Genomic DNA, 23,826 nt, shown 5'->3' with positions numbered 1-23,826 from the left:
CCCACCCCCCCCCCCCCCCCCGGGGCTGAGGATTATTTGGGGATCTGGTGGCGGTGCAGGCGGCCGTGGCGCACACCAGGTAACGCGGGGCGCCCATGTGCTCCGCGCAGCCGGCCCCAGCGGCGTGGCCCACACGCCGCCCCCCCGCCCGGCCCGGGGAGCCCGCTCCGCGCAGCCCCCGCAGACGGCACCGCGGACGCGTCCCTTCGGCGGCCGGGGCCGGGGGCAGCTCGCCCCGCGCTGCCGCCGCACCCGCCTCGGGGTCGGCGCGGGGGCGCCCTCCGTGTCGGCGGCCGCGGAGGGGGCCGCGGGGGAGGGGGCTGCCCTCCTGGGGAGCCGCCGGGGAGGTCCCCTCAGCGTCCTGCCGAGCGGCCGAGCCGGGCCCCCCGCTCCGTCCCCTGAGAGGAAGCCGGGGGGGACGCGGTTCGCCGCGCGTCCCCGCCGCCACCCCCTGCCGCGTGTGGGGCGCCCGCGGAGGGGAGGTCGGTGCCGAGCCGGGGGGTGGGGGGCGGGGGGCACCCCGGTAACGCCGCCGTGCCCGGGGAGGGCGAGCGGTAACTTTCCACCCGGCGCAGCGGCCGCGCTGAGGCAGGCCCGCCGCCCCGGGGCCACGCACACGCCGGTGGCGCTCCCGCCGCCCGGGGGCGCCCTCCGCACCGGCTGGGCGCGGGGCGCGGGCGGCCGCGGCGGGGGCTGCGGGGCAGGTGTCCCCCGCGGCGGGGCGCGCTCGGCGCCGCCCGGGGATACGGGGGCGCGGGGCTGCCCGCTGGACGGGCCGCGGTGCGGTGGCAGCTCCGGGGGTGGCAGCTGAGGTCTGAGGCGGGGTGGTGCGGCCGGGGCAGGGCGGCGGGCGCAGGTTGCCAGCGGGCTGCTCTTCAGCTGCGGCTGAGGCGGCCGGTCAGCACACGTGTGCACCGCACCGCACCGCCGGCTGTGTGCGTGGGCTCGGGTTAGGGGGTCGCCGACTGAGCCGTCGGGGGCTCTCTCATCCTCGCACGGTAAAAATGCAGTGCAGGAGAGGGCTGCAGCCCCGGCGGTCCCAATATCGTTATATTACCAAGGGGTAGGGGGAAGGGAGAGGACTGGTGTGGAGCTTTTGTGAGGGGAGAGGCTTTGCCCGCAGTCCTGCAGGCAGTGCAGATGAAAGTGGATGCAAAAGAAGCGCCTCTGCTCTCCTGCCTCATGCACCACACAGCAGAGCGAGCTCTTCCTGAAGACCATCTTTCATCGTGCTGGTCTGTAAGGAACTGCCAGTCACGCATCCAGCAGCAGCGGTGTCCACAGCCAAAATGCTTGCATGTTAGCAAGTTTGCTGAAGTGTACATTGCTGAGTCTATCTCGGCACACACTGCTCGGTAACATATTATTATCATCATTTAAATATATACGTGTCTCTCCTCCCCACAGGCACTTCAGGGCAGGAACATGTCTCTCGTGATGTGTTCACGAAGGTCTTAGCACTGGGGAGAGTAGATCAAGGCTGAAACTTCCAAATGCTGCTAGTTACAAACAAGTAACAGTAATATAGCATGGGATGTATTTCCAAGACTCCACCACATGCACTGAAGAAACCTTTGAGTCCTGCAATCCTCCTCTCAGCCCTGCCAGCCCCACCACCCGTGTCTCACAGGGTCATCATATGCAGCCCATTGCTCAGTAGTGGCGGTTGCTGTGTAGCTGTGTGTTGTAGTCTTCTGTGCAGACCGTGATAACTTTGTAGTGTTGTATCAGCCATGTAGGGAAGGCAGTACATGTGTCACCCTGGTGGTCCACATCATCCTTTGCATCACGTTTTTTCTTTGCTTATAGCTACCTACTATATTAGCTTAATTTTCTCAGGTTTTGAACAATGGAAAGTAATGAAGTGAACTAAACTCACTTTTCTTGCTTGGTTTGTCCTCCAGATCTTACACAGACAATGCTTTCAAAGACTGTATGATAATTCCTGGTGGCCAAAGGAGGAGACCGATTGAGGCTTGTACAGAAGGGGAACGAGAACAGGAGGGCAAGAGCTTCCTACTGCCCCTCTGGCAGAGGTACCAAGTGTGTGGCCTATCTGCGACACAAGCGAAGTACTAGTTTTCAGAAAGCAAGCGAGACCAAGAGCCACCCCGAAGCCCTTGGAGCCCAGGAGGAAGAGGAGCAGCGCCAGCATGGATAAGGACAGCACAAACCTGGCTGACCAGCAGTATGAATGTGTGGCTGAGATCGGGGAAGGAGCCTACGGGAAGGTGTTCAAAGCCCGAGACCTGAAGAATGGAGGTCGCTTTGTTGCGCTGAAGCGAGTACGGGTGCAGACCAGTGAAGAGGGGATGCCGCTGTCCACTATCCGAGAGGTGGCAGTTTTGAGGCACCTGGAGACGTTCGAGCACCCCAACGTGGTCAGGTGAGGAAATGGGGCAGGTGGCATCCCGGTCAGTGGGGGCCTGGTGTTAGTACATAAATGGGGCGAGCGAGAGTTTGGGTACATAAATGGACTGGACACTAGTTTGGGTTTGTGCATGAAGTGAGCGCTGAACTGCGTACATGAAGTGAGGTTTGAGGTTTCAGCAGGCCACGGCGCTGCCTGCCAGACCTCACCTCATCCCTGTGCATTGCCTCCCACACACACAAACACCCATCTCCAGAGGCATAGGTGTGTGACTTAAGTGTTTGAGTGGATGGGCAAGGAGCCATATATACACTATTTCCTCAGGCATAAGAGAGAATGAAAAAAAAAAGTCTCCCTGGTTTTGTCTCAAGTATTAGTTCTGCCAGCTGTAGCTGATTTTTATTCTCTATATAGCCCTATTCATTATCAACATGGCAAAGAAGAAAGTGGTAGCAGAATGTACGTTCTACCTTTCTAGATGCTTTTATAGAGTTGTAGATTACTGTATTAAAGAGAAGTAACAGCTTAAAACTTCAAGCTTTGCAGGTGAACTTATGGTTGAATACTGTTTGACTGGTGCTAATTTCACCACGTACTGATGATTGTACTACCAAGAATGCAACAGTACAGACATCAGGCCTTGCTTGCACAATGGTGGCAATGGCCCCAGGATGTCCTTTCTCTCATGTCGGTAGCATAAATCCTGGATAAATAACCTGCGTTCTTGAACAGATTCTCTCGATGGTAAGGCTGGCCCTACCGTAACCTCTTACATTTTTCTGTAGGTGGAAACCTCCAGCAGCCTGTGAGCGCCTTTAATTAATATTATGAACTTTCAGAAGTAAGCTTCACTTTGCAGATACCCAAGTATGCAATGATTCAAAACTGGTCAGCATTGTGCTGATGGTGCTGTATTAACAAGGATATTTCCTCTTATTTATGTTATTGTACACGCATAGCAAGACGAAAGTATTTTATACTTCACTAACACCAAGACTCTTTAAGTCCTAGATAAGTAGATTGTTTAAGTTAGAGGTGACCATCAAAACATCTTGTAGCTGTGATCCTCCTGTCTTAGGGTCTGAGGTGAGGGGATTTACAGTGGGTGCGAGAGGGAAGGTGGAGACAAGAGAATAATATTTAAACTAGAAAAGTGAATAGCTAGAGTTTAATTCTTTTTTGTTCATCTCAAGGCAGCGAAGTGCATTTATATTTCTGTCTAAACTGAATAGGCGAAGCATGTGTATTCTGAAATACTGATAGTGGAGTGCACGCCATCAGTCTCACTGCAGTGAGCAATGGGATACAGGCTGCAGCTCACAGTTTTCCATTGCTAATCAAGCAAATCCACAATTCGATTAACAACCATTATTTTGACTGGCACCTAGTAATGCCAGAGGCTTAGTCAATAAATTTTAGAAGTGGGGGCATTTCATGTGGACAGCATGTTGATCGCTGAATCGAGTGGCTTGGTTTACAGAGGACTGCACACAAAGTCCTTCCTTGGCAGTAGAGGGATAGCTGAGAGTTCTCAAAATCTCTGAAATCCATCCCAATAATTTATGAGAGTAAATGAGGATTTAGTTGTCCAGGTTTAGTCATTTGCGTATTTGAAAACTGTAAACCTTGTTTGAGAATAATTCAACATAATATTTAGGAATTTTTCTGCCATTGAGATGTTTCTGTATAAAATAGAAGATTTTTTTTGAGAGCTTTCTAATCCTGAATTCAGCAAAATCATGAAAATAAAACTCTTGGTTTCCAAAGAGCTATTTGATGAAACGACTGTGCAGCTGTAGGCTTGTTTTGTTTGGGTTTAAGTGCAGTACAAGCTCAACATAGCATTGCATAAATACATTGAAGCTTAAAATATTTTTACAAGTTTGAATGAAAATTCATTTTCTGCAAGCAGTAACTATTTCAACCAGCAATACAGCAATGTAGTTTCAACACAAAAATCTCTGAAGTGTGTTCCAGGTCCTCATAGTTGTGTTATGAAGCCTGTACCTTTTGCCATAAGCAGAATTTCGGATGCAAGGGTTTAGTCTGTGATTTATCAGGATGCTTGGGACCTCGGCTGCTCACCTTTTTCCACAAAAAGGCAGGGGAACGTAAGAAGCAATTTCAACCATTATCTTTTCTAAAATGTGAGGGATGTTATTTAAAAACTCGCCACTTTTGTGCATGTTTTTAATGCAGATGAAGCTGTAAGTAGCACTTTGGAGTGACTGAAATCATAACCTTATAATCAAAGATTATTTGAAAATATTTAAATGCCACAGTTCCGTTACAAAATCTTCTACCGTATTTTGTAATTTATTGAAATTAAAGGTCTATTTTTGTATTATGTAAATATACTCAGAAAAGGAAGTACTGTAAAAGAAGATCTACAGTTTTAAGCAGCTGACCTAGCTGTACTTAATTATTGAACATATTATGCTCACAAAAATGTTCATTGTTTGGGCATGCATTCTGGAAACTGGTATCATGGCCAGGCTACTAAATAAAAATAATGTCAAATTCATCATCTACATACTGGATCAAAATGTACATCATTTTCAGAGTACTGGAGTAACAACACAAATATTTGAAATCGGGGGGGGTATTTTTATTTGAGGGGATGTCTAGCTTTTTTCTGAATATTACAGGCAACTAGCCTGAGAGAAAAAAGTGAGAACTGCAAATAATATTGAGTCTGTTACCTCTGAGTAATGGCCTGAGTCTCTCAGTGCAGACCGAGAGTCATTCTATGAGTCAAAATTTAGACACACTTCAAACAGATGAGCCGCACACTCCCTGGGTCGTCTGTGGTGCTCTGGCCTCAGCTGACTGCAATGGCAGAAATCACAGGCCACATGGATTTGTGCTGAATGTCATGATCTCAGATGGTAGGTCTGGGCATCTCCAGATGTTACAGTGAGGAGCTCAGCACTCCAGGGCTTCTCCGTCTTCATGAAGTGGTGCTGAACATGAATAGTTTGGTAAGGAAAAGACCCAGCACTTGCTAGGCAGAGGTAGAGCTCCATGGCTTTGTTGGTCATGGAGCCAGGATGCCGGGCCAGCATTGCAGCTGCAGCCCAGGTTTGTCCTAGTGGTTGTAGATGCCCTTCCTCTAAAATCCTGATAGATGCTTGGAGCCAAAATTGATTTCCAGTGCTTGGCATTAGGGATGGAAGAGAATTTTGTCCATAAAGTAGAAATGTCTAAATAGCATAGAATAATTTTGATCGGAGTATTTTTCCATACTACTGCTTGCTGATTAGGAGAGCTTTGTTTTGTGGTCGTTCTCTCCAAGTCTATCGATTCCATATTCATACAATGAAGAGATGCATTTTTGACAACACAGTTGCTTTTACAATGGTAGATAGTGAAGTTAGATAAAACCACTGCAGAATAAAGCAAAACAAGGTGCAAGATAAGAAGCAAAAGGCAGTCTAATCTTGGTCAGAAAAGCGATGGTAGTGGAAGTCTCTGGGGTGCGATGGAAATAAGGCCTGGAGGACTGACCTAAAATTTTGTAAGACTGTCAAAAATAGTATACAGAAAGGTGTGGGAAGAATACAGTTAAAATAATTATTTCTGTGTGCTTAAAATGATCTCCTGTTCACATTTGCCCTTGTATAGATTTCCCCTCCATCAGGACGTCTTACTCTGTTCTATTTATCTTCACAAAACGAAGTCAAAAATAGAGTCTTCAAGAGTAAATCTTACTGTGAATTGCTCTGAAATGAGGTATGATATAGGCTTTGAAATGTTCTTTGTAACTGGTAGGATGATGAAGGTTCTCCTCTAGCTCATCTTTCAGGTAAGAAGATGTAATGCTTTACTAAAGCTTTAGTATACACAGTAGTTAAATTTGGCAAAAGTTGGTCCAGCACTTATGTAGCTTAGTGCTGTTCTGTTTGGGAAAAATGAAATATATGTAGACAAAGGACAGACTTTGCCAGGAATAAATGACATATTAGATTCAGGAAATTCCTGTGTGTAAAACTGGAAGTATTCCCTGCTGCAATATATCTGTAAAGATTCTTCTTGTGATTATAATGCTAAATTCAGCAATATATTCTGTTCATTTTATCTCTCTCCTGCTGGTAATCAGATGAATAATTTTCCCCTAATGTTAATCATCCATCAAACTATAAATTTGCACTCTGGGAAGGTGATATAAAAGACAGAATACTGTAATTTTTTAGCAAATATATATTTAATAGATTTTATACTGTTAAACCTTAAGCAAATAGAACAAACCTACAAAGCTGTATATTTTTGCTATCTGGCTCATAGTTATCTGAAAAATACAAATCTTTTAGTATTTTATGGGTTAGTAAGTCTTCCATTTTAAAATAACCAAAATCATATTGAATATAATCTCTTAGAATATAATCTAATCTGGATTGTTAATTCAAATATGAGTGTCAGAAATCTTGCCATTCAAAGTAATTATTATCATATAATAAGGAATTAAAAATCTTAGTTCTGTCCTTCAGTTAACTTGCAGAATAGATGCAGCTGGTAATTGGATTTGGGTTCAACAGAATGATCCACCTGGCTGGAAGCGTGACTCTGTTCCTCAGGTTTTTGGTGTAGAGATCAGTGTGAGGGAAACCCAGCAGTCTGGAGTATTTGCACAGTTATGCTGTGTTCAAAGGTTTATGTTGTTTTATATTGATTGAAATATAAATGCCACTGTAAACTGCCCTCTGTGGTACAGCAATACTGTCACGTTGCTTTTTCCCTGCTTTTGCAGTTCAGTGGTCCATGCCGTTATCTCTTGGTTTGCGCTTAAGTACCTGATGGAGCCCATCAACTGATTCCCTTGGCAGGGCAACCTGAGTGTGGGGGGAGGAGGCTGTGACTCCCCCCCCCCCATGTGCCCTGACATAAAGGCTAGCACTTGATGCTGCTCAAAGCTCCCAGAGGTGCATAATGGCTTGGTGCTTAAAATTGCATTATACTTAAAAGGTGTCTCTTTGTAAAAGTGTCATAAAATTCCCTGTCTAACTTGATAGAGAGAGCATTCAGAACATATTTGTGGCAGCTCATCAATACCTCGCTAACCTTTTCCAAGGCAATTTGAACTTGGAGTTGGTTTGCTTTGTTCTGTTTGTTAGACTGAAATTATATGGGAACACACAGAGCAAAAAGAATTTCAAAACGCAGTAGCTAATTTTGTTTCTCTTTCCAGTTTGTGGTAATGCTGATATTGGCTGCTGGCTTTGTTACTGTACCAATAATAAGTTTAAAGGATGATCTCCTCAAAGTCATTGAGATGTTGCATCCCATCAAGTGAAACATTTCTATTTTAGGGTGTGTTTGTCTCCAGTGAATTCTGCTTCCTTGCTTACTCCCTTGTTCTGCCAACCTAATGTTAAACTTCTAGTGCATGACATCATTCTTGTAGATCACCAGTGTGCTGAGTTGTGTGATACCATTTGTTTTTGTGTAGCACCACTCATGGCGTCTGGCAGGACCTGGAGAGAAAGAAATGGTTACCTCTACATTGCAAGGTATAGGAATTGCTGTGCACATAGAAAGAGTGAAATAAGATGCAGGGATGGAGTGAAGCAGAAGAAACTGAACGTGAAACTTGCCAAGGTTAAATAAATTCATGTGGCAGATGAGTCAACTGAGGTAGCAGAGGTGGATGAGTAAATGAGAAGGAAAAACTGAATGAGCTTCAGAGTCAGTTTCAATTTAACACAAACAGGATGGTCTTCAAGGCAGATGTGAAGGTGCCTTGGCAGAAGGGCATTTCCAGACTGGAGAGTGGCGGTGGTCAGGGGGAAGGAAGATGGTTCTTGCACTGACAGGCCACTACAAGGAGGGACACTGCAAAGGTCTTGGGGACGAAAGGATGGCCTACCTGGAAATACGACTTCTCTGTTGGCAAGAGGGCAAAGGGGAATGATGTGGCTGACACCGAACAGGGTTTGGTAGTAGGTAGGGTTTGGAGAAGTTTGTTAAGTTGGCAGAGGACATTGTGAAGTGACTGCAAATAAATGCTGGCCTGTCGTCATCAGCCTGCAACCCTACAGCTCACAGAATAAGTATGTATACAGGGCAAATAAATGGTATTCCTCCTGTCCATATGAATTGTTTATTAATAATGGTTGTGATGATTTAGTTTGAATACATGGTCTAACAGAAACAGGGCAAGATAAGAGCATGTCAGGAAGGAAGGGTTGAATATGGAATAGCCTTCTGAGCCTTAGGAAATTCAGTTTCTGGAGGGAGTACAAGCTTTCTTCAAAAAATATTTTATCTTATTCTAAATCTAAGCTTTTTACAAAAAACATGTTTCCAGTCTTTGTGTGAGTAAATGTTAGTCATTTTTTATTATGTCCAGTGCTCCCTTTCTTCTTCAAATCTGTGGATGGTTGTGTCTACGCTCTTCTTGGCGAGATCTAGTCTTGCTGGGTCCTGCCCAGAATGGAAAACCGACTCATTTCGCCACGATTGCTGGTGACAGCCTGTGACTGCCAGGCAAAGCATCAGCATCTCCTGGGTTAATGGAGCCCAGGATTCAAAACTGAGCCTTGAAAAAAAAAAAAGGACAGGAGAGTGGATGGTCCACTCCGGCAGACAGGGGCCAGGGTAGATTAACTGGGACTTTCCAGTTTGCTTCCTGGTACCTACTGCCAGCTGAAGTGTGGAACAGAGCAGGGAGAAGGGAAGGGCTCGCTTTGCAGGTGTTTGAATGAGAGTAAGCTGGAGGCTGTGACTTAGCAAAGCACCGAGTGAGTAGTACAGGTACACTCGGTGGGATTTAAGTCATTGTTTGAAGTTTAGCACAAATGTAAGTGCATTATCAAATAGAAATAGCTATGATATTATGTATGCACTGAATTTTTAAATGCTTTTCTGAACAGAGTTCAGGGACAATATACATAAGAATATGAATCACAGATATGGGTTCATATTCATGTATTACATTACTGAAGCCTTATTTCTAGAGCAGTTTTCTATTAAAAGTTAAAATAAATCATGCAGAATAAATAATATAACTATATAGTTATGATACAGCAGTAATGTGAATTTGGCATCAAGGGTGGGTTTTGTCTTTGTAGTAATTCTTAGTTGACTTAATTTAGGTCTTAAGTTTTAAAATTATTCTATAGTTTCATAGCCCTAAATAAAATAGAAGTTGCTGTCCATTCCAAAACTTCGCAGTTGTATATAAAGCATTTTGGTTTTACTCTTTGTATGAAATCCAGTTGTTTTCCAGTTTTTGCTGAACAAGTTGATTCTTAATGAGCTAACAAATTATTGAAAGATAACTGTGCCCATATACATATATAAATAAGCTGTGTTTTTCATTCAGAAGAGAGGAAATTTCCCCTCCTATAGCAGCTCTTCATATATTTTTTTTATATTCTGAAAAATATTTTAGATTACGCATGTATGATTATTTACCAGCTATACCTTTAAATTACAAAGCAGTTGCATTTAATAAACAAACCACTTTAGAATTTTCCAAGGAGTGTTTTTTTCCATCATGTACTTTGACATTTTCCATTTGGGAAGCTTTTGATGAGATAATCATCAGAGAGTGGAAATGTGACCGTTTATTTCCAAACTGTTTCAAAATACTATCTGCATCCAAGTTACTGTATTGATTTTCCTATTTATTTATTTACCTTTAGACTTTGAAAATCTAATTTGTCCTATCCTTAGAATAAGTTCACAAGGAAATATCCCGCTAAATAATCCTTTTAAAATCAGGCCGTAGAATCCTAACAGCATTAGGATCCGTCTTTAGACGGAACCAAGAATATTTTATATGGGTAGTAACAAACTCTTCCATATGATGCTTTAGGTGTCATTTTAGGGTTTTAGAAGAAGATAGGTCTCTAGCCTAAGAAACATCCCACATAATTTTAAGGACCAGGTGATGATTTTGGATACCTAAATACAGAGTGTACTGGAATGTGACAATTTGCTGATAATGGTAAGAGTTGCCCGAGGGTAGATTTGCCATGACATACCCAGCAAACAATTTATAAACTTAACAATAACTTCCATACTGTTTTAAAAGCATTTATACTAACACTGGCTGGTTAACACTCTGGATTATCATTAACAGGTGACTGATCTTTTCTTAGTAAAAGAAAACAAATTACTTGCATATGAATTCATCTTTGCAGGAATTTCCCATTTTAATGATTGAAAACTCAGTTCTAGTGCAGACAAATTGTGCTGAGTTTAAATGAAACCTGTTGAGTTTGGACTTTTGCAGCATCAATCAGTGCAGAATGTTACATATTTTGATAGAGACAAAGAAAGGAAGTGAGAAATAGAATAGAAAAGCCTATGTGATTTTTTTTTTTCCCTCTCTTTTGTGTGAAGCTTTGGCTAGTCTTTTAATATCTATTTGAAGTGTGGTCACTATGATAAATAACTGAAGGTGTCTGTTGCTGTTTAACAATGTCTGAGAATTCCCTTCTCCCTAAAATCAATTAATTTTAAACCGGAAATTTCAGTACTTTGTTCACTGTTTCTTAAGTTAGCATATTTCTAGGAGCTTTCTGTGAATGTAATTCCTAGCTGTGCTGGTGCTTTTGTTTCTCTTCATCTGTGGAGCCAGGGCTGTACTGTAAGGATAGAATTCTATCACTTTTTTTTTTTCTTTTTCTTTTTCTTTTTTTTTTTTTTTTTTTCACATTTGATGTGGTATTTTGCATACAGCTGCAGAGTAGACAGTTACCTTTGAAAAGAACATTTGGCTGGTTTAATTTGATTAGAGCAAACCACCTCAATCATTTCTGAACTAAGACCGTTTTCATTTTAACTTGGCAGTAGGAGTTGGGAATGTACTGACTGTGCTTAGATGTTTGGGGGAGGACTCGTCTGGATACAGAGCTACCGCCGGACTGAAACAACCTTAGAGGACTTTGCCCACTGTGCTCCTTCCCCATAAAAAGGGAGGGCTGTGAAGCCATTGAATGTCAAATTTAACTTTCATTCATTATGACAAGGAATTTGACTCCTTGTGAGTGTTTCTACAAAAAATTGCAAACTTAATACATAGAAATACACAATCATATGTTTTAGGAAAAAAAACCCATTATATTAAAAGCAGATACAGGATATGAAAGTCTTTCATTTACAACAAACTTAGACATCCCTAGCAACAGCATTTTGAATAAAGTTGTAATAAAATCCAACATACAAACAGAAATCTAGTGGGTTTCTCATAGATACATTCTATTCATGTTAAAATTGTATCCTTTTCAGTAAGTCTTAGTAAGATTCCCACAGCCCGTCACTCTCCTAGCTTTGACTTTTTACCTCTTTCCTCATCACATAAATATATCATAACTTTTTTTATGTTGCATATTAAAGATGAAAATATCTTCTTCAGATTTAAGTATTGTGTATTATATGTGATTTTTGCTTTTCATTTGCCCTCACTGGTGATCAAATCATTTTCCTAGAAAAACCCTTGTGGCTGTCTAGAATGTCAGTGTGTCTTATAATAACAGCCCTTCAACAAATTATAGTCAGATGGTATTCTTCAGAAAAGACGGTTCTGATCTTTAAGTGCTCTGAATTTCCAGTAGTGGATCATCTTATATACAATATTTTAACCAGAAGATTACAGTTGAAGGAAGATCTTCTGGTTATTCTTGTATTGTGTTCTGAAAACCAATATGCAGTTAAGCGTTCATCTGTGTGAGCAGCCTAACACTTGCTAGTAATGGGGGAATTGCATCCACATCTTCAAGCTAATCCAGGAATGCAGGTGTAAGTTTAAGGCATGAGTTTCCGCTGGTGAAGTTAAAGACCATAGAGTTACACTGATAAATAACCTAATGTTAAGATGAACAAAAAGGCATTAGGACAGGCAGACTGTGCAGAGGTGGCCCATCAAACATGCACATTCGAGACTTTACCATTCAGATTTTAGATGCTGCAACTACTGAGTTCACCAAATTGGGGTAGAAAAGTAGTTCTTTCGTTAGGAGGTTTTTCACTGGTACGGCGTCAGAGTTTCTGTTGACCGTGTCAGTCCTCCAAATTACATCCCTTTTTAGCAATGCAAATAATACCTCTCTACCTTAGTACGTATCCTCTGAAATATTTGATCTCTCTGTGTTGTCACCTGAGCAATTTGTACAATGTTGTGCTTACTTCCAAACACCAGGTTGCATCACAGACACAGTCGTTTCAGTCCTATGGACATCTCCCTTCTCCGAGAGGAAGTGCTTCTATAGCTGCATTGAAACTTTATGTCTAACTTGTTATTCAGTAGCACAGCACTAGAACGTTTATCATTGATGTCCAGGTTTCTTTGGGATGATGAAGGTTTGTGACCTGTATTATTTTTCTCTACTAGGAAGTAGGTGAATCTTGTTTTGCTAATTTTATCTAACAGCATACTTTGTGTTTGTGATCTTTATGACATAGAGATTGAGCAGCATCTGCACTTTTGATTAGTGTGTTGTTTATACTTAGATAACCTTCTAGATTGTTAATGGAGATAGGCCTGCGCACTGATCTTTGTGGTTTCCTCGCAGACATCTCTAATCAATTTGGTGCCTTAATGTTCATCTCTGCTTTTTATAGGACGTTGAGCAACAAGTTTTGATCAAAGCAATACTACCCATATCCAGACAGGTTTGAATCAATGACTGTAGTCTGAAAATCAGAATTAAATGTCTCATTAAACTTAAAAGATTTGGCATTCTCAGAAGGGCCCAGACAAGTTAGTACTTCTGTAGAACTGAGCACCTGTGTCTCTTCATTGCACGGAAACATTCATCACATTGCCTTTACGTTTGTAACATCATTTAAAAAAAAAAAAAAGATACTATTACTTAATTCTATGCTGCTTATTATTCATGTTGTCTCCCTTAAGAAACCATGAAGGTTTTACTACTTTTTATTTTTTCAGATTAAAACATCTTTTAGAGATGTCAGTTATATCAAAAGCAAATCTTTATGCAGTAGTGAAAAAGTGCAAACAGAAAAGAGACTGAAACTGAAGACCATGGCAGTACAACAGCAAGAATAGTTAGGAGTTACACAGAAGATAACCCAGTTGACTAAAAATGAAAGGTATTTGTGGCTATAGATAAAACCCAGATAGGTGAATAACACTGATGAGGGAGTCTTCTTAGAAGGCACTTTATTAAGTATATTGGAATGTCCAAAACTGGTAGGATATTGTGATATCTATAAGAAAATATATTTCAAAGACTGCTTGGTTTCCCATAACCTGAAGTTGAGAGTGGACAAGACCATTCTGCAACAACAAAGCTTAAGTCAGAAAAAGCAAATTTAAATCTGCCATTCTCTAGGTCAATAAAAAGGATGTTAAGCCTATAATTCTGGAAGAAACTGAAAATTCAACTAAGTTTACTAGAACAGTAATAAGGGACAATTTCAACCACTGTTCATAATAAAGTGGGCAAATCAGACAAGGTTTAAAGACAGAACTTTACAGACACTGTCGGTTGGTGAAGCAGCTGTACCTGGAGTACAGGGACGAGAGAGCACTCTCCACGTAGCCTGAAGTAACTTCAATAGCTGGTTTAAGAAATTCTTATAGTAAAGACACAAATCATAGTGGCCGCAATAATTAAATCTGGTATTTTGGGGAAAGGGATGGTTCCCAAACTAGAAGTAGTAACAGTAGGCTTTAGAAAAGAGAGATTAAGAACCAGGAGGTAATCAAAGATTCAAGTCAAGAGGCAGGATATGCAAATGCTTAGATTACACATGGTAGGTACTCAGATAGAGATTTGTAGCAGCACATTTGGTCACTTGGGTCATATACCTTTCCCTCGTGTGATGCTCTGCCCCGTCACTGGAAATCCTGGCTGCTGCTTTGGATCTTAGCCTCTTCCTGGGCACTAGATGTAGCAGGGCGGTTTAAAGTATTGGTTCCTCAAACTCTCAGGAGGGATGGAGGATGTCAAAGGGAAACAGCAGACTTTCTCTACCCCTTTTATGGCTCTGCTCCAGTATATCGTGATGGATGCACAGGACATACACATAGCCATGCATAAAAACAATAAAACAGGAATGTAAGATAATTGTGAACAGACATCTAACCTCAACCATGTGAATATTACAAGTATACTCCATCCTAGTCATTTAGAGTGTCCCCATAGTGAGTGCAGAAAAAGGATGCGCTTTCGGAGAATAATTCATCCCACTCACCCTCGGTACACACCTGGAGCAGAATGAATTGCTTTCTAGGAGCACCTACCTCTCTCTTGCTGACTGCAGAGAGCAGAGGTGGCTGATGCCGGGTGGACACCCAACTGTAGCCTGCTACAGCTAGGCAAGGGTAGGGCCAGTCAGTACAGTTCAAGTTTGAAGGTGGAAAGTGGAAACACTAGTAGGGAGTTTGTGCAGCCAATAAGAGAAGTTAGAAAAGCAAATAGGAAATTATTTGCGGGTGGGGAGGATGACAAAAAGCTGGTATTGAAATCAGAGGGTACTCAAACTATGAGAAATCAGAGGAGGTAACTGAGTAAGACATAAGGGGAGCTTACATTTTTTTTACCAAAACCTATAGTATATGGATTGTTGATAAGGGTTTGTACAAGACACTTTTTTTATCAGTTTGGCAAAAATTATGTACTTTTCCTAATAGCAGAGTGTGGGTTTCTGTGAAATGTACTGACTTCAGGCAATCTGCTTCTAGTTTGCACTTGGCATTAGAGTACTAAAGGGAGCAGGGTGTAGCTGGAGCTGGGTGGGCATTGCCTGGTTACCCGGTACCCAGTTTTAGCTCCAGCAGAAGCCATTTTGGTCAAAACTTGTTAATCTCTTACAAGAGGAAGAGTAACTGAAGATGTGTGTTGGAGATGGCCAGCCATGCAGCCTACAAGTGGTCTAAGGCACCTTTTAAAGTTTTCTTGTGTATTTTTCTCCTTTCCCTTCACTCTGCCATACTGGTCTCATATGGGATTTGCCACTAAGGGGGCAAATTGTCACATTATTGACAACGTTCTGATGCTACACATAGTTTCATTGCCTCACATTCCTTTCGAGCAAATTACGTGATTGTACAATTGCAAGTAGTTGGAAAATCTCTTGGAATAATTATTTGTTTTAATGTAAAGATTTATCTCAAAACATGTCAGCTCACATTGCTTGGTGATAGCCTGCAAAGTTAAAGTCAATCAATAATGCTAACAGATTCTGCTCCATCATTTTTTATGTTGAGTGTCTGTTGGAGCCAGTTCTTTTATAACTTGGTTAATGAAGCTTGAAAACAGCTTTTTTATTATGGAACTGCAAAGACACTATCACTGTAGTAAAGCAAATAAACTGCTTTATTAAGCCATTTGGATATGGATATTACATATGTGTGTGTGCATATGTGGAAAAGAAAAAACATGAAAATTTCAAGGTTTAACTGCATTTGTACCAGGAAGTTAAGAATTATGATTTTGTAACATGGATAAAGATTGTTAGACATGTAGGACTGCAATTAGTTTAAATTCTGTGCCTTAAAAATGCCTAAACCATTTTCTTTTTTAAAGTTAAAAGAAAAAATTGAAAGAAAATGAGGGCAAGCCAGGAAAAAAAACATCCCAAAAGCTAATTGTTTTTAAAAAAGTTATATGACATTGAAAGTTGGAACTTGGAACTGAAATGCCATCTTACTCCTAAGTATAATAAAATAGTAAATTTTATTAAATGTATTCTGGAAAGAGTAAATGAAAATTATGAAGTCTGATGTGAGTGGCAAAAAGCCCAGGCAATATCCAAAAGAGTAAACATCTGATGGCTTAACCCAACGGGGGCACAGTCCACTGCAGCAGGCAGTTGAACAGGGGATGTCAATATTTAAAAGCAGCAGAACTAATTTTTGAATCAGATGGCTTTTTTTTCTCCTGTGTGCAGTACAAATATATCTTTTTAAAGGCTATAGGGAATATTTAGATGTTGGGATTGTATGTCTTCTTTTAATATTGACCCTTTTTTAAATTTTTCAAATTTTGTAAAATTTAATGTCACTTTGATCTTTCTTCTTTCAAGCTTGAAATTGCCATCTTTAAATTGCATTATTCACTCAGTTCCAGAACTTACTCATTCCAGAGCACATCCTTTATACAAAAATATCACAATATCATCTTGCCAATTTTTAAATAGAGGCTTTTCTTAAAAAGACTGTTGCGTTCTTGAAATAATTTAACTAAAATTTTCTGAATGGACGTGATTATAATGGTATTTCTAGTATATTGATCACTGTAATTCTCACAAGCCTGAAAGAGTGTCTTGTGCTTTGGAAAATCTGTGTTACTTTTCTGCCCTCTGGAGTGAAATCACACGGACTGTACTGCACTTAGACCAGTAGTCATATACCATAGAGCTTTGTGTACAGAGGCATTCATGGACATGAAGACTACTGTGTCTTCCTGGATTTAGCAAAAAAAATGCTCTACTGTGTATGTTTCTTCCAAATGGATTTGAGACAGTTAGTTCTCAGGCAAATATTTTCATAATCCAGACACAGATTCTTATTTCAGAACATATAGATGCCAGTTGCGATGTTTGAAAACCAAGACATGCCTGCATGAAAAGTAGGTAAGGCAAATCACCAGAAATTTTGACTTTTTCTTCACAGAAAGTCACTTCAATTCTGTGATAACTCAGAAAGCAGCTGAACGGACCTTTATAAAACATGTGAACTAAGTCGCTTCTAAGTGGAGACAGCTGGGGTCTATTTAATATCCTGTGTAAAATGGTAGAGGTCAGCTTTCTGGAATAACTTAGGAGTTTTATTTCACGAATAACCTACTGCTGGAGGGACCTGGGGTGATGGTGAGGGTCTCAAACTAAAATGCGCTCTAAGGAAAAGCTCCAGGGCTGTAGCTGTCACTCTAGCTCTGCATTTGGTGCAGGATGGTAGGAAGCATCTTGTGGCCTGTGATACCTGAGCATCCTTATAAATGTCTGTTGTGTGGGTGCTTATTAATGCAGATAACTACTCTCATTTTTTTCTTCCAATTACATTCTTATGATTTAGCATTGGGATACTAATGGAAAATCATCGAGAAGTGCCACTTTGGACAACAAGTTATTCTCAAATTTACTGATGACCGTAAATGCCTAGGTTATTTTGTCATATGAGACCTTGGTTCCTAAATCACTTAACTTATCTTGACAGTTTTATGTCTTTTTTTCTCCTTGCAATTAATGTGGCCATATCTTTACTATCTTATGATCGTGCATTTCCTTAATGTGTTCCCCGTATCTATTCAATTTTATTACTTTTGTCTCCTTGAGTTTTGAATCTTATTTTATTTTCTAACTCCTGCTATTCCAATGTATGTTGGCCATGTGGATGAAACAAAAAAATACTTGTCTTTCTAGGCCAGTGTCACTGGTAAGTGTTCATCCACACCCACACAGAAGTTACACGATATAGCAGTTGATACAATTGGTAGTCCAGTGACACCTTAATTAAAAGCCTGTGGTGCAATAAGCAGGAAAATTCATATAAAAATTGCACATATATAGTCATGTCCAGTATGATGATTACATACCTTTTCACAGTGTGAAACTTTGGCTTTTCCTTGACTACATATTTAAAGAGAAGATAAATGGAAGCTCTGAAAAAAACCCTAAGAGGGGTAATTGTTCCTGTTAGATGGAGAAAAGATGGAAATGGGAGAAAAAAAAGTAGTAGCGTGTCACTGGAATAGGCAAGTTGGCCGTAGGCAGAAAAGGCTTTTGTAGACAGTGCTGGTTCTGTGGGCCCTGTATGGTGTGTAGTGTTGCCTGTTTAGTCACCTGTACAAAGGCTCAAGACCATCAGCTGGGGTATAAGCTTCTGTGCTGTTTTCTCTGAACAGCAGTAAATGGGATGATTGGAGGGTTTGGGGATGGATTAGAGAAAATAATGAGGAGCGACTCCTTCAGCCCTCGATGTCTCTTGACTTATTCTGGAAATAAAAATAATTACATTAATATTAATAAAAAGTCATATACAGCTTAGAAAGGGTTAGAACAATTTCCACCTCACCCAGTATTTTTCTGAAGTGAGAAAGAACAGATAGCTTAGGGAGTGGTGTAAGAGCAGGACAGACCTGAAGTGATAATTCCTGACAAATTAAGACTCGACAGTTTTGACATGAGCTTGCTCTATGATCTTAAGTAATCTGTGTCCACTGCTTTGTAAGTCCATGCAGCATTTGCAAGCAGGCGCGAGCCAGCCCTGCCTTGTTCCCAGGCAGATGCCTACTGGCGCTGCTGGTGCTTTGAGCCAGCTGGAAGCCGCGTAGCCATGTTAGAGCGGCGGAGCCTCAGCCGTTACGCTCTGCTGTCTTCAGATCTTCCTCAGCTCAGCCTGAGCTGACACTGGCTGCCTGAACATCGCAGAGCATGCTCTCCTTTACTTGCAGAACTGGGATAGATGTACTTTGTTTTCATTTGCCTAGATCTAAAGATGTTTTGGCACTCCAGGGGCCAGACCTTGTTTGCAAGATTTGTTAGAGTTTGCTCATTTCTTTCAGAAATGTGGAAGACGACGTTGCAAAACAACCAAAACACAGTTTTGTCATGTATTTACATCTCTCATGCACTATAATTTACAGAATGCTAAATTTATTTCAAAACTATTCATGCATTGAAGGGTAAACCCTCATCTCATGCTGCTAAAAGATGCCCCAAAAGAAATAGTTGTCTTTGCCCCAAAGTAGTAAAACAGTCGAATAAAATTTATTGCCAGCTCGAAATGCTACTAACACCTCATTTTCATCGCCAAGCTCTGCAAATAATATTTAATTTGTTTTCTTTTACATATGTGTGCAAGAGCTTAAAGGAAATACTTAAAGGGCTGTACAGCCTGTAGAATACTTCACTTCGTGTGCATTAATCTTTAAATGGCTGGCTCATAGTGCCATGTAAACTGGCTGGAAAAGGAGGAAACATGTATTAGACATCTACCTGAAGAACTGGACAATGAAAGCATCTGAGAATCTACAGAAATAGACATTTTTAGTTTCCTTTGCACATGCTATGAATTAATTTATATATAAAAAAAAAAAAAAAAAAGACAGCTTAGTAGAAGAAATTACATGGTAGCCGAGGAGCTTGCATGGCCATATGGGAATGACTGTGAATGGGAAAAAAAGCGGCCATGAAGTCCACATTTTTAAAAACTTGTAAGATGTAATATCTTAAATTCTGATGAAATGTGTAAGGAATTTGCATGCTAATGGAAACAAGGATCTCTTTTTATGTATCAAGTGTTTAAGAGCAATTGCCCCCTGGCTAAATTTATTAAGCCAGAAAAATCTTGTAAATTTCTATTGAAGATTTATTAGTCCCATTTGTTTCTGTTCTGTACAACATGAATATTAAACTCAATCCAGCAAGTTTGTCACAGGTGAAACTCCCTTTCAAATTAAAGGAAATTCTGGACCTGAGCCAAAGCCAGTTAAATACATGTACTGACTTCGTGAGGCTTAGGTGAAGGTTCTTGTGTGCAGAGCTTTTTAGGATTGATCCTGGTCTGTGGGGCTTCAGTCAATAGGGCAGAGGTATTTGTAGTGTCTTTTTTCTTTTGTTTTGACTCTCTCTCATTTTGTTTGAAGTTCCTCATGAGAAGAAATATTTTTAAATACCTTCAAAAATCAATTGAACGTAATCTGAAATCCCCCCAAGTAAAATTGCTCAGTTATAGTCTTCCTGGGAGAGTCATCTCTCCTACATTCATTTAAATACAAGCACCTTGTCTTCATTAGTCATCTAGGTGTCTTCCGTAACAAGCAGGGACAGACAGTACCACCCCCCTCCGAGTGATGCAACCAACCTACTTCTTTCCTTTCAATATAGGGAGGCCTATACGACCCGTTCAGGCTAACCACCAAACCCCTGAGCAGCTCCATTACATGAGTTATATCTCTTCCACAGTAGCTGAGAGGAGAACTCGGTGCTCCAGGAGCTCTGCTGGGCTGTTGTGTGGATGGATGGCATTTGAGCTGCCTGGTGATGGGTGGCCAAAGACAGCTGTTAGTTTTCTTGCAAGCCTTAAATCTGCCTTCTGTATGTGCTGAATTCGTGTTACCTTTCTATTCCCTTAGTTTTGATGCTTTGGTTGTAGAAGAAATACCCCTTACCTGTTCTCTTTCTCTTACAAAGTTATATATTACTCTCTGCCAGTCAATTTTTCTTTTAGTATGTAGTTTATAGAGAGGAGTGCAATGTTTAGGTGTGTAAATCTGGCTGCCTCCCAAAACCTGACCAAATCCTGTTTGTTTTTCTTACCCATGTGAGCAATCACCTTTGTCTTTTGATTTTTGGAAATCACCTGAGTGCTATTTACTTCTGGGCAGGTGGGGGGTGATTCGTAGCACGTTGGGTGGTGGTGACAGGACATGGTACGGTGCTGCTGGGAGGTTGGTTGAGTTCACTGTGCTCCCTTCCAGGTTTTGCTGAAGTGAATGGAGGAATTCCAGTTGTCTGAAGTTAATGGTGCCCCTGGCATCATGGCACATGGGCTTCTTGGGAATAGATCTGGCATCAAAGCCTGATCAAAAGTTGTTCCCCATATCAAGTGTGGCCAAAAAGCACTGTGAATTACATCTGGGTTTATGTCTTCTAACTTCATGCAGGAGAAGTGTGTGTGGAAATCAACACATGAAATGTAAGACACGTTTTAGGTTTTCACTTGGTCTATTGGTGAATGTGGCAACTGCGTTTGCTGCCTAACCACCATGCTTGCATTGGAAGTGGGTGGTTACGTCTGGTCCGCTATCAGGAAATTTTGAGCTGTTCTAGTGAATCCATAAACAGATAGTTTCAACAGATTTAGACATTTTTTAAAAGTTGTTTTCATATAGTTAAAATATCTGGTGTTAAATTGCTGTTTCCATTTGTAAGGTAACAAGAACTGTTCATATCCATTGCTGTTTTCTAGTCCCCCAAGTAAAGACTGGGAGAGCAACAGTTCGGTTTTGTTCATTTCAGAATTTAGGGAAAAACAAATACTGTGATCAGCTCTTTGGCATAAAGTATGAACAGCTTTTTCAGAGATGTATGGCCATATTCAAGAATCAACTTGAGTCCTAAAGGTAATTAAAAGGTTTGGAAGGAGAGACTGTGGTACAGATAAGGACACTGAGGTGCAGAAGGGAGCTCACATGCAGGGCCCCAAGTTGTGGAGTTCTCGTGGCATGGGTAAGAGAAGCCAAACCAGGAACCACAAACGCCAGCTATCATAGTACATACGGGTTTAAACAGCATACAGGGATTTACATCGCTCTGTCCAGGAAATGACAGGCTGAGTGTAAGGAAGAGAAAAATCACCTTTTTTGGCCTTTTGTCTTTGTTCCATGTGCACAGACAATGAATTCTCACTTTATTTTTTTCCACTGCTTTCATTTCTGAAAGATACCAGGCATATAAGGGAGACAAAGCTTTAGATGTTGTGTATGTACTTCCTTAGAAGTCAGGGTATTTGCATGCTGGAAGTGAAGTGCAGTGTAAGTTCTTTGGTAGTTCAGCGCTAGTGGATCATGCAAAATCAAGATCTATGACGTTTTTTCTGTACAGTACTCCCCTAACTCTAAAATTGCATTTTTGTACTGACAGAACTAAAAACATTTCATAGAATACTGCTCAAAGCTTTTGTTATGTCAGCTGACAGTGCTGTCATGGCAATAAACAAACAGACTCTGTAAGAAGTTTGCACCTGATTTCCCAGAGTGGTGCTTGTTTCATTCTCTTACCAAGGATTTTCTTTGCTATGATGTCATCTAGAGAGCCAAGAATGTTGTATTTAAGAAATGATGCATAATAATAAACCCAAATATAAACAAATGGGCATGACAGCGAACCATGCAATGTTTTATTGTGTTGTACTCCTACATATACTAATTGCTTTCTGTTTAATACTTGGATATTACATACAGCATGTTACATTGAAAAGCCTACAGAAATCCTTAATAATTCCTTGAATACATTAGAAAAACACAATTCAAAGCTCTGAGTTATTTATTTACTTTGTGCATATCAGTGTTGTCAACTTTAGCCAATTAAGCCAGTTTTATTTTTCTTTAGGTATTTTCTTCACCTGTTTTCCTGCTCTTTTGCTTTTGCATTGGAGTTCACAGTGTTGTTAAACCGTGGAAGTTTTCCCTTTCTAAAAATCAGCCGTTTGATCCTTCTTTGAGAATCACAGACCATTTGGTCCCATCTCTACCTATGAAGTGTTGTAGAAATGTATTTTCTTACAAGTGTGTTGGTGTTTCACAAATCACTGCAACAGTACTTTTTCCCAGGGCCTTAATCAAAACTGTTGTTGCTGCCAGTAGAAGAAGCACAGCAAGACATTTTGCACCTAGTGCTCTCTGTTCCCTCCTCATCACCATCACCATGCCAGCTTTGGGCTCCTTTCAGCAGCTGCCCATACTGGCCCTTCTTCCTAGGAAGTGCCAGCAACATCATCAGCTCTCAGGTGTACTTGCAGCATTTAGCAAGCCCCCTTATCTTACTTGTTCCATGGCTCTGACAGCTAGATTTGCCCTTCAGAAGTACTAACGGTCAGGCTGTGGTTGCTTCTATTCCTGAGAGCTTAGCGTGTGCTGGAGGTTTTAATTCAGATTCAAAGAGAACCTGAGTTTTGCGTACAGCCACCATCCCCCAGTAGAACTGTGGCTGTAGAGTAACCTGGGGGTCATTCAGCAACAGCAATTCCTGAATTGATGGTAAGCATCAAAACAGCAGACCCCTTCTGTCATCTGCTACATTACCTGCATCTCTAAAAAAGCAAGAGCTTGGACTCAAATTTGCATTGGAATTACTGACCACTTTAAAAATGCTGAATTAAACATGTCAGGAACTGCTGTGATATTGCAAGAATTTAAAAAACTGTATGAGGTGGTACAGAGTATCAAACGGGACATTTGATTTTGTTATTTCCTTTGTTATTTTTTATATGTTAGCATCACCATTATGTCTCAAGTGTAATTAGATTATTAAGCTACTAAAGAATGAATGATAATTTATACTGTTGTAAAATCTTCTGAAGATGAGTTGTTGGTTTAATTTAAATCTAGGAAAGAGGTGATCAACTCAGATTTAGGTCCTGTGGGTTTGGCTCAAGCATGAATTCAAAATGTAAGCTGAAATGTGGAGTCTGTAATGATCAGTTCAACTGTGAGCTACACATGAATAAAGACTGGATTTTGTTGTATCCCAGCTTGCACCAGGTGCAACTGGGAGTCCAGAATAACTTGTGCTCCTTTAATTTGAACCAAACAAAATCAATATTCAGACATAAGTTTTATTTACGCGTTGAGCAATTTAGGGAATGTAAAAGGAATGCAGCTTTCCCCGAGGAAAGTATTCTACAGAAAATCTAAAACACTTAGTAAAAGTTGCACTGCGCTGCCAATGAATCGGAGCATCTTTAATCTGTACTCTGAACTGGAAGTTTGTGACAGCTTACTGGGAGCTCTCAGTACTGTATAACAGCAGTGAACATG

The 23,826-nt window shown here is 41.0% G+C and overlaps 1 protein-coding gene across 4 annotated transcripts in view; it reads left to right on the top strand.

The window, feature by feature from the left end:
* The window catches only part of CDK6 (cyclin dependent kinase 6), a 147,399-nt gene that overhangs the window by 6,819 nt on the left and 116,754 nt on the right, over positions 1–23,826 (top strand). For 2 of the 4 annotated variants that reach the window (XM_037382433.1, XM_037382430.1), the window contains exon 2: positions 1,905–2,386. In XM_037382433.1, coding sequence (XP_037238330.1) covers positions 2,154–2,386 — 233 coding nt within the window. In that variant the 5' untranslated portion in view covers positions 1,905–2,153. Of the gene's footprint in view, positions 1–21; positions 80–981; positions 1,356–1,904; positions 2,387–23,826 lie in introns of those variants that run through there. The other 2 variants (XM_037382431.1, XM_037382432.1) reach the window with 2 other exon arrangements.

This window comes from Falco rusticolus, chromosome 4, assembly GCF_015220075.1.
Source record: "Falco rusticolus isolate bFalRus1 chromosome 4, bFalRus1.pri, whole genome shotgun sequence".
NCBI lineage: Eukaryota > Metazoa > Chordata > Aves > Falconiformes > Falconidae > Falco > Falco rusticolus.
Note: the sequence above shows the minus strand (reverse complement) of the source record. Positions and strands in the feature narration are given on the sequence as shown.